The sequence below is a fragment of the Bison bison genome, unplaced genomic scaffold (genome assembly GCF_000754665.1).
Source record: "Bison bison bison isolate TAMUID 2011002044 unplaced genomic scaffold, Bison_UMD1.0 scf7180017860360, whole genome shotgun sequence".
In the NCBI taxonomy this organism is placed as follows: Eukaryota; Metazoa; Chordata; class Mammalia; order Artiodactyla; family Bovidae; genus Bison; species Bison bison.
In genome coordinates, this window is record NW_011490932.1 from 441,570 (window position 1) to 452,699 (window position 11,130).

Below are 11,130 nucleotides of genomic sequence, written 5' to 3' on the forward strand. Positions count from 1 at the left end.
TTCTTTGCAGCCAAAGATGGAGAAGCTCTGTACAGTCAGCAAAAACAAGACCAGGAGCTGACTGTGGCTCAGATCATGAACTCCTTATTGCCAAATTCAGACTTAAATTGAAGAAAGTAGACAAAACCACTAGACCATTCAGCTATGATCTAAATCAAATCCCTTATGATTATACAGTAGAAGTGACAAATAGATTCAAAGGAATAGATCTGATAGACAGAGTTCCTGAAGAACTATGGACAGAGGTTTGTGACATTGTACAGGAGGCAGTGATCGTGACCATCCCTAAGAAGAGGAAATGCAAAAAGGCAAAAGGGTTATCTGAGGAGGTCTTACAAACAGCTGAGAGAAAGACAGAAAGTGAAGTGGTGATAAGTTTAGAGTGCTTCCATTTTCATGGACCATGAAGTGACCATGTATGGGTCACTTATATCTGCAATATTTATTCAATGAATATCAAGTTTTGGCTTTCTGTATTTTTGTGTATTATATCAAGTAGTTTTTTCCTAGTCTGGATGTAAAAATGATTACTGTCTTTAAGATTTCTCTATTTTAGCTTATAATCACATGCATGAATAGGTAATGACATTATTTTTAACTGCTAAATAGGTATTGTTGCTTTTTAAAACTTTTACCTGGCATCCTTTTGTTGGAAAGTCAATTGGTTGTCTAATCTCAGGGCTAGTAGCTGCTTCTGGTGAAGTGCATCATTAAGTTTCTCCTCCAATTCTTCAATCTTAAGAGAAAAGGGTAAATGACAAGGTCAATTTGCAAATTTAATAAAACCTTCTGCTTGTTCACACAAATGGTTGTTAAACTATGCTTTGACTCTGAAGCCTCATGAATTGTTTTTCACCAGGCTGTCATTGGGATTATTTTTCCCTTAATCTAATCTCACTGAAAAACTCTTTGACAACTGGGGTTTATATGCTGGTGCCTTGCCCAGGTAATTTTTTCCTGGCCAGACTCTGCATATATTGTAGATCCACATATCTGACTGCTACATGTCTTCAACTGACTACCACATGGGTGATGCTACAAATGTCCAAAATGAACCTAGTCACCCACCTCACCTAATCTTATATTCTTTGCATCTCCTTGGTCTCCAAAGCAAAAAAATTTCAGTCACATTTGATACATCTCTCCCATTGCTTATTCTGACCAGAAATCACTGTTTTTTTTTTTTATTGTTGAGTTTATTCCATAAAAAGGTGTCACAACTACACCATCCTCTTTAACATCCACTGACAAGTCTTCAGTTAGATCCCTGTCATATCTTACCTAGATTATGACAATGCTTTCCTACTCTTTCCCTGCCTTCAGTTTTGCGAATCTTCAAAACTATCTTCCTTTTTATCTTTTAAAAATGCTATCAAAAATGTTATTTCCCCAGTGTTAAATCCTTCAGAGGATCCTCACTGTCTTCAGAATAAATCCCAAAGTTCATGGCATTCTACACTACTCTTTTTTTCTTTTTAAAGTTATTTATTATTTATTTAATTCTGGCTGTGCTGGGTGGTCGTTGCTGCCTGTGGGCTGTCTCTAGTTGTGGACAGCAGGGCCTACTCTTCGTTGTGGTGCATGGGCTTCTGGCTGTGGTGGCTGCTCTTGTTGTGGAGCACAGGCTCTAGGACATTAAGGTCTTCAGTAGTTGGGCTCAGTAGTGCTGACTCTTGGGGCTTACTTGCTCCATGGTATGTGGAATCCTGGATCAGGGACCGAACCCATATCTCCTTCATTGGCAGGTGGACTCTTATCCACTGTACCACTAGGGAAGTCCCTCTACACTCCTTCTTGATCTGGCCTTTGCCAACCATGCCTGTTGTCATTAGCTTAAAAGAAAATTCTATTCTAGCCAAAATAAATGCTTACCATTCCTCAAATATGTTATGCTCTCTCTTATGTCTTGATACATCTGAGCTGACTCTTAGTCCATTTTAAAAATTCTTTACTCTCTCCCTTTCAACCCAGGCAATTCTTGTTCATCTTTAAAATATGCAGATTAACATAAGTCAATCCCTAATAAAACTTTCATATGGTTTTTGTCCCACACTAAATGGCACCCCACTCAAGTACTCTTGCCTGGAGTATCCCATGGGCGGAGGAGCCTGGTAGGCTGCAGTCCATGGGGTAACGAAGAGTTGGACACTTACTGAGCGACTTCACTTTCACTTTTCACTTTCATGCATTGGAGAAGGAAATGGCAACCTACTCCAGTGTTCTTGCCAGGAGAATCCCAGGGATGGGGGAGCCTGGTGGGCTGCCGTCCATTGGGTCACACAGAGTCGGACACGACTAAAGCGACTTAGTAGTAGTAGTATTCCAATAACAATATTTGTTCAGGTTATGAATCCTATCCATAATGCCCAGTCCAATAGTTATTTCTACGTATTTATCTTACATTATAGCATAATTTGGCAGAGTTGACCACTCCATCCTCTTTCACCTTATGTGATACTCCTCTTGGTCTTCTTCCTTAACTCACAGGACCCTCTTAAGCTTCTCAGGTTCGTATGATGGATTTTTTCCCTCTATCCTATTCCTAATGTTTGACTACCCCTTGACTTGGTTTGGGGTCCTCTACTCTCCCCAGGTAATGTCATCCAATAACAAAGCTTTATGTGGTACTTACATGCCTACAACACAGGAGACCTGGGTTCGATCCCTATGTCAGGAAGATCTCCTGGAGAAGGGAATGGCACCCCACTCCAGTATTCTTGCCTAGAGAATCCTATGGACAGAGGAGCCTGGAAGCTCCAGTCCAAGGGGCTGCAAAGAGTCACTGAGCGACTAACACTTTCACATGCTGATGTATACTAAACACACACACACACACACACATATACACACACGAAGCTGCAGTCCAAGGGATAGCAAAGAGTCACTGAGAAACTAACACTTTCACATGCTGATGTATACTACATGTATATTACATACACATACACACACACACACACACACACCCCTACCTACCCCCAGTCATGGACTTTCCTCTAAAGTCAAAGTGACAATTTCATCTGGGAGTCTAATTGGCATTTAAAGTTTAATGTGTTCAAAACAGAACTTATATTTTACCTCCTACATCAGTTTTCTTCCAGCCTTCTATTTCTCAATAAATGGCTCCAGGAGATGAAGCCAAAAACTTGGGAGTCTTACACAAGGCAATTATCTAGTACTGTCTTCCTCTTCTACCTTACCTGCTTTTAGTCTATTGCTTCAGTGACATTTTGAAAGCAGAAATCAGGACATATAAGTCCAATTGCCTAAACTCTTCAAATGGCTTCTCTAACACACAATTGAAAGCAGGGTTAATATATCAAATTGACAGGCCAAATCCTGCCCATGTCCTGTTCCTATATAGCCCACAAGCTAGGAACAGGTTTTACATTTATAAAGTTGTTAAAAGCCAAAAAAAAAAAAAAAAGAAGGAAGAATATGCAATAGACCATATGCAAGCTGGAAAGCCTAAAATATTTACTGTCTTGCCCAGGCCTTTACAGAGAAAGTTTGCTGACTTCCTATCTAAAGCAGAAAATTCCCACTGCTAAGCAATGCTGTATCACATGACCCTGAAGACAGCTTATTTGTTGTATGACGATGTCTCTCACTTAAATGTGATCTCCATAAAAAAAGGACTCTTGTCATATTCATTGCTGTATTCCTGGTCACATGTCTCAATAAATGCCTTAAATCAACAAATGATGACCACATTCCTCATAATTACCATTCTGCAAATCAAGAAGACTGCTACCACAAGGAGTGAAACTTCTGCTTTTTTCAGGGTGGGAACTTTAACAATTTCAACTGACTTCTAGATTTAAGTCCCTCGACTCAGAGACAGCCAAGCTAGGGAGACACCCTCCAGCACTTCCCAAGCAATGAGGAACCCAGGGACCATTAATGAGAGATAAACAAAAAGAGATTTTAGCGTTTAAAAACTGACAGGCTAGAAGTGTGAGGAGGAGAGGAATAAGGAAGTGGAGTAAGCAAGGAGAGTTAGGCAGCAATAAGTGTGCATAATAGTGCACCGAACAGTCCTCTAAGATCAGCAAGCCTGGCCTGAGCAACTCCCCTTCCAGGGCTCTCAGTCAGCAAGCAGCTGAGTGGGGAATGAGAATCAGTGCTTGTGAAGTATCCTGTGAATAATCTGCTTGGGTTTTTAGAGACGGAGAAATCAAAGCAGCATGAGTCCTAGTAATAAACTATACCATTAGTTTTGAAAAGTATTAAAAAGCAGAGAAGGCAATGGCACCCCACTCCAGTACTCTTGCCTGGAAAATCCCATGGACAGAGGAGCCTGGTAGGCTGCAGTCCATGGGGTCTCGAGGAGTCAGACATGACTGAGCGACTTCACTTTCACTTTTCACTTTCATGCATTGGAGAGGGAAATGGCAACCCACTCCAGTGTTTGAGGAGAATCCCAGGGATGGCGGAGCCTGGTGGGCTGCTGTCTATGGGGTCGCACAGAGTCAGACACGACTGAAGTGACTTAGCTTAGCAGCAGCAGCAAAAAGCAGAGACAGCACTTTGCTGACAAAGGTCCATCTAGTCAAAGCTATGGTCTCTCCAGTAGTCATGTACGGATGTGAGAGTTGGACCATAAAGAAGTCTGAGCGCCTAAGAATTGATGCTTTTGAACTTGGTGTCAGAGAAGACTCTTGAGAGTGCCTTGGACAGCAAGGAGATCAAACCAGTCATTCTTAAAGAAAATCAACCCTGAATATTCATTGCATGGATGGATGTTGAAGCTCCAATACTTTAGCTACCTGATGCGAAAAGCCGACTCACTGGAAAAGACCCTGATGCTGGGAAAGATTGAGAGCAGGAGGAGAAGCGGATGACAGGGGATGAGATGGTTGGATGGCATCACCGATTCAATGGACGTGGGTTTGAGCAAACTCTGGAAGATAGTGAAAGACAGGGAAGCCTGGCGTGCTGCAGTCCATGGGGTCATGAAGAGTTAGACACGACTGGGCAACTGAACAACAGCATACCACCAGTAATAAGCTGTAATGAACATAAGCACTGTATTGTTCCCATATTGGTGTGGAGAGATGTTAGATTATACAGATTCACTTATTTCTGAACTAAGAAAGACCTTGAAGAGAGGAAAAAACTGTTACTCGCCTCTCTTTCTCACGTAACTCTGATTTTTATTAGCAGCAACAACATGTCCAGTTAAAAATATACACTTCCCAGCTCCCCTCTCCTGGCACCTAGGTGTAGTCATGCTATATAGTCCTAGTCAATCAAGGTCACCAGCTTGAGCTCTAGGAAAGCTCTTTAAAGAACAAATTCATTTGGCATATGCTGCATTTTTCCATCACCCTTCTCCTTGTGTCTGCCTAGAGCATGGACACAACAGTGGCGGCAGATCAGCCATCTGTGATTTTGAGGTGAAAAACATAAGCTATTTTTACAGCCACCGAGAAGGTTAAAAGGAGCCTGGGTTTCTAATGATATCAATGGTAAATACCAGGTCTAAATTGCCTATTTTCAGAATTCTGTTATACCAGAGACACAAAATCCTTATCCTGCTTAAGCTATGGTTTCCACACTTTTGTGACTGGCAACCAATGTTTTTCAAGATTCTCATACTAATAACTGAACACTGGACAGTGGGTTCAATCTTTTTCCATAGAAGAAATACATATAATATTCAAGATACTCGATCATTCAGGACTACTTGAAAGTTTCTGATGACGGGAGCCTCAATAACTTAAAATCAGGCCATTTAAATGTTAATAGCAACAAGTTAAATTCAGCAGAAACGTACCCTCCCTGTGATTTCCAACCATTTTCACTACAGTCCATGCAGGAAAATTCATTTTTTTCAATGCTGAATGTGACATTTTCACCTTCATATATGGGATGTTCAATGCATAGGTAAGCTCTGGAGAATAAATGAGTGGCTAAGAATACTGTTCCTTCATCAATCCCAGACTCACGTATCTTCACACTTTTCATCTCTGAAGCTAGAATGCATCTTACAAACTACAGCACATAACAGTTTAATTTGGCAGTGTTTAACCTTAGTAGTACACGTTAAGAGTTTGTTTTATAATCCAGGTGCCCTGGATTTGACAAATTAAAAACTAATTCTTCTACCTTATAATACTTCTTCCCATGTATTCATGTTAAATCGCTTCAGTTGTGTCTGACTCTTTGCAGCCCTATGGACTATAACCCTACAGGCTCCCCTGTCCATGAGGATTCTCACTTCTTTCCATATTTGACAGCAAATATATTGGCAGAAAGTGAAGAAGACCTAAAAAGCCTCTTGATGAAAGTGAAAGTGGAGAGTGAAAAAGTTGGCTTAAAGCTCAACATTCAGAAAACTAAGATCATGGCATCTGGTCCCATCACTTCATGGGAAATAGATGGGGAAACAGTGGAAACAGTGGCAGACTTTAGTTTTTGGGGCTCCAAATCACTGCAGATGTTGACTGCAGCCATGAAATTAAATGACGCTTACTCCTTGGAAGGAAAAGTTATGACCAACCTAGATAACATACTCAAAAGCAGAGACATTACTTTGCCAACAAAGGTCCGTCTAGTCAAGGCTATGGTTTTTCCAGTGATCATGTATGGATGTGAGAATTGGACTGTGAAGAAAGCTGAGCGCTGAAGAATTGATGCTTTTCAACTGTGGTGTGGGAGAGAAGACTCTTTAGAGTCCCTTGGACTGCAAGGAGACCCAACCAGTCCATCCTAAAGGAGATCAGTCCTGGGTGTTCATTGGAAGAACTGATGCTGAAGCTGAAACTCCAATACTTTGGCCACCTCATGTGAAGAGTTGATTCATTGGAAAAGACCCTGACGCTGGGAGGGACTGGGGGCAGGAGGAGAAGGGGATGACAGAGGATGAGACGGCTGGATGGCATCACCGACTCGATGGACATGAGTTTGAGTGAACTCCGGGAGCTGGTGATGGACAGGGAGGCCTGGTGTGCTGCGATTCATGGGGTCACAAAGAGTCGGACACGACTGAGTGACTGAACTGAACTGAACTGAACTGAAGGGGTCTCCAAGCAGGACAACTCTAGTGCTTGTATACAAACAAACACAGGAAAGTAGAGTAGGCAGCTACCCTGGAGAGGAATTTGGAAATACACTTAAATGAAGTAGACATATACCCTGCAGCCAGAAATTCCACTCCTGAGTATGTGTGTCAATGTGCTCAGTCACTCAGTCGTGGCTGACTCTTTGCAACCCTATGGACCGTAGCCTGCCAGGCTCCTCTGCCCATGGAATTTTCCAGGCAAGAATACTGGAGTGGGGTGCCATTTCCTTCTCCAATATATATCAAAGAATTGCTCAAATCAGGTCTGGAAGAGAAATGTCTAAAGAAGGCCACACCACATGTGGTGGCAAGGGTTTGGAGGCAACCTGCGGGCCTATCACTGTGGGAGGGGGTGAACAGATGGGTAGACACCAGAATTGTGTGGCTGCTGGAAGCAAAGGACCACATGTACATGTAGTAACATGAAGGATTTTAAAAACAGCACTGAGTTGAAAGGAAAAACTATAAAAGAAATAAAATCTAAAACAAAACATGCAGTTTAGATTTATTTAAAGGAAAAAATAAGAAAAATACTAATTTTCAAGATAAATGTTTATAATAACTACAACTGGAGTACAACCTTTAAGAATTATGAGATGTCCCCCTGGTAGTCCAGTGGTTAAGAATCCACCTGCCAATGCAGGGTACACAGGTTCGATCCCTGGTCCAGAAAGATCCCACATGCTACGGGACAAGTAAGCCTGCGCGCCACAACCAAAGCCCATGCTGTGTAACTACTGAAACCTGCACCCCCTAGAGCCCATGCTCTGCAACAAGAGAAGCCACCACGACGAGAAGCCCATGCGCTGCAGCTAGAGAGCAGGCCCCATTAGCCACTACCAGAGAAACCATGCGAGCAGTTTAAAGATTCAGCACAGCTGAATTTACGTATTTATTAATTTAAATTAATTGATTTATTGATTTTATTTATAAATCAATAAATAATTTGAAGAATAAAAATTGTGATACACTATGTTGTACACTTGAAACATATAATACTATAAATCAACTGTACCTCAATAAAAACATTTTTTTAAAGAATAAATGTTAAAAGATAAAGGCAAACATAAAGAGGAGGAGGAGGAAGGGAAATGAATTACAGTAATAAAAGAATAAACATACAAAATAAGTTATCTTGCAAGGATCAATGATGACTATGTATCATAAATTCAGGAACATGACTAATTTACTCTTCTACATTTTCAGTCCAACCAGAAAACCACCACAATAAAAACTTATACAAAGCACCATGGGATACAACATAATAATAATAATAATAATATAGTGTTGAGCAAGTATAACTACCCCTATTACTTATTGTACAAGGGTCAGACATGACTAAGCACACACTCCATCACAGCCATCTAAGAGTTTATGTGCATTGATTAATCTTCCTAACAATTCCATGAAGTACAAAACATTATTATTATTTTACAGGAAATCAGGGAACAAAAAAATTAAGGAATCTGTCCAAGGTAACTGTAAGGGCTGGGATTTTAAACTGTGTATCTAGGACTGTAGCTCTAATTTGTTATACTTGTAAGCGTCTCAAGAATAAACCAGTATTCCAGTAATGTAAATCCCACGCCCAAGGTAAGAGAAACCCAAGTAGGATGGTAGGTGTTGCAAGAGGGCATCAGAGGGCAGACACACTGAAACCATACTCACAGAAAATTAGTCAATCTAATCATACTAGGACCACAGCCTTGTCTAACTCAATGAAACTAAGCCATGCCCGTGGGGCAACCCAGGATGGGCAGGTTATGGTGGAGAGATCTGACGGAATGTGGTCCACTGGAGAAGGGAATGGCAAACCACTTCAGTATTGCCTTGAGAACCCCATGAACAGTATGAAAAGGCAAAATGATAGGATACTGAAAGAGGAACTCCCCAGGTCAGTGGGTGCCCAATATGCTACTGGAGATCAGTGGAGAAATAACTCCAGAAAGAATGAAGGGATGGAGCCAAAGCAAAAACAATACCCAGCTGTGGATGTGACTGGTGACAGAAGCAAGGTCCGATGCTGTAAAGAGCAATATTGCATAGGAACCTGGAATGTCAGGCCCGTGAATCAAGGCAAATTGGAAGTGGTCAGATGGCAAGAGTGAATGTCGACATTCTAGGAATCAGTGAACTAAAATGGACTGGAATGGGTGAATTTAACTCAGATGACCATTATATCTACTACTGCAGGCAGGAATCCCTCAGAAGAAATGGAGTAGCCATAATGGTCAACAAAAGAGTCCAAAATGCAGTACTTGGATGCAATCTCAAAAACGACAGAATGATCTCTGTTCCTTTCCAAGGCAAACCATTCAATATCACAGTAATCCAAGTCTATGCCCCAACCAGTAACGCTGAAGAAGCCGAAGTTGAACAGTTCTATAAAGACGTACAAGACCTTTTAGAACTAACACCCAAAAAAGATGTCCTTTTCATTATAGGGGACTGGAATGCAAAAGTAGGAAGTCAGGAAACACCTGGAGTAACAGGCAAATTTGGCCTTGGAATACGGAATGAAGCAGGGCAAAGACTAATAGAGTTTTGCCAAGAAAATGCACTGGTCATAACAAACACCCTCTTCCAACAACACAAGAGAAGACTCTACACAAGGACATCACCAGATGGTCAACACCGAAATCAGACTGATTATATTCTTTGCAGCCAAATATGGAGAAGCTCTGTACAGTCAGCAAAAACAAGACCAGGAGCTGACTGTGGCTCAGATCATGAACTCCTTATTGCCAAATCCAGACTGAAATTGAAGAAAGTGGGGAAAACCACTAGACCATTCAGGTATGACCTAAATCAAATCCCCTATGATTATACAGTGGAAGTGAGAAATAGATTTAAGGGCCTAGATCTGATAGAGTGCCTGATGAACTATGGAATGAGGTTCGTGACATTGTACAGGAGACAGGGATCAAGACCATTCCCATGGAAAAGAAATGCAAAAAAGCAAAATGGCTGTCTGGGGAGGCCTTACAAATAGCTGTGAAAAGAAGAGAAGCGAAAAGCAAAGGATAAAAGGAAAGACATAAGCATCTGAACGTAGAGTTCCAGAGAATAGCAAGAAGAGATAAGAAAGCCTTCTTCAGGGATCAATGCAAAGAAATAGAGGAAAACAACAGAATGGGAAAGACTAGAGATCTCTTCAAGAAAATCAGAGATACCAAGGGAACATTTCATGCAAAGATGGGCTCGATAAAGGACAGAAATGGTATGGACCTAACAAAAGCGGAAGATATTAAGAAGAAATGGCAAGAATACACAGAAGAACTGTACAAAAAAGATCTTCATGACCCAGATAATCACAATGGTGTGATCACTGACCTAGAGCCAGACATCCTGGAATGTGAAGTCAAGTGGGCCTTAGAAAGCATCACTACGAACAAAGCTAATGGTGGTGATGGAATTCCAGTTGAGCTATTTCAAATCCTGAAAGATGATGCTGTGAAAGTGCTGCACTCAATATGCCAGCAAATTTGGAAAACTCAGCAGTGGCCACAGGACTGGAAAAGGTCAGTTTTCATTCCAATCCCAAAGAAAGGCAATGTAAAGAATGCTCAAACTACCGCACAATTGCACTCATCTCACATGCTAGTAAAGTAATGCTCAAATTTCTCCAAGCCAGGCTTCAGCAATATGTGAATTGTGAACTTCCTGATGTCCAAGCTGGTTTTAGAAAAGGCAGAGGAACCAGAGATCAAATTGCCAACATCTGCTGGATCATGGAAAAAGCAAGGGAGTTCCAGAAAAACATCTATTTCTGCTTTATTGGCTATGCCAAAGCCTTTGACTGTGTGGATCACAATAAACTGTGGAAAATTCTGAAAGAGATGGGAATACCAGACCACCTGACCTGCCTCTTGAGAAATCTGTATGCAGGTCAGGAAGCAACAGTTAGAACTGGACATGGAACAACAGACTGGTTCCAAATAGGAAAAGGAGTACGTCAAGGCTGTATATTGTCACCCTGCTTATATAACTTATATGCAGAGTACATCATGAGAAACGCTGGACTGGAAGAAACACAAGCTGGAATCAATATTGCTGGGAGAAATATC

At 41.3% G+C, this 11,130-nt stretch overlaps 1 protein-coding gene across 2 annotated transcripts in view; it reads right to left on the reverse strand.

The window, feature by feature from the left end:
• PIBF1 (progesterone immunomodulatory binding factor 1) overlaps nt 1-11,130 on the reverse strand; it is a 231,558-nt gene that overhangs the window by 215,607 nt on the left and 4,821 nt on the right. For both annotated transcript variants that reach the window (XM_010831994.1, XM_010831989.1), the window contains exon 3: nt 636-736. In XM_010831994.1, the coding sequence (XP_010830296.1) occupies nt 636-736 (101 nt within the window). The remainder of the gene's footprint in view (nt 1-635; nt 737-11,130) is intronic.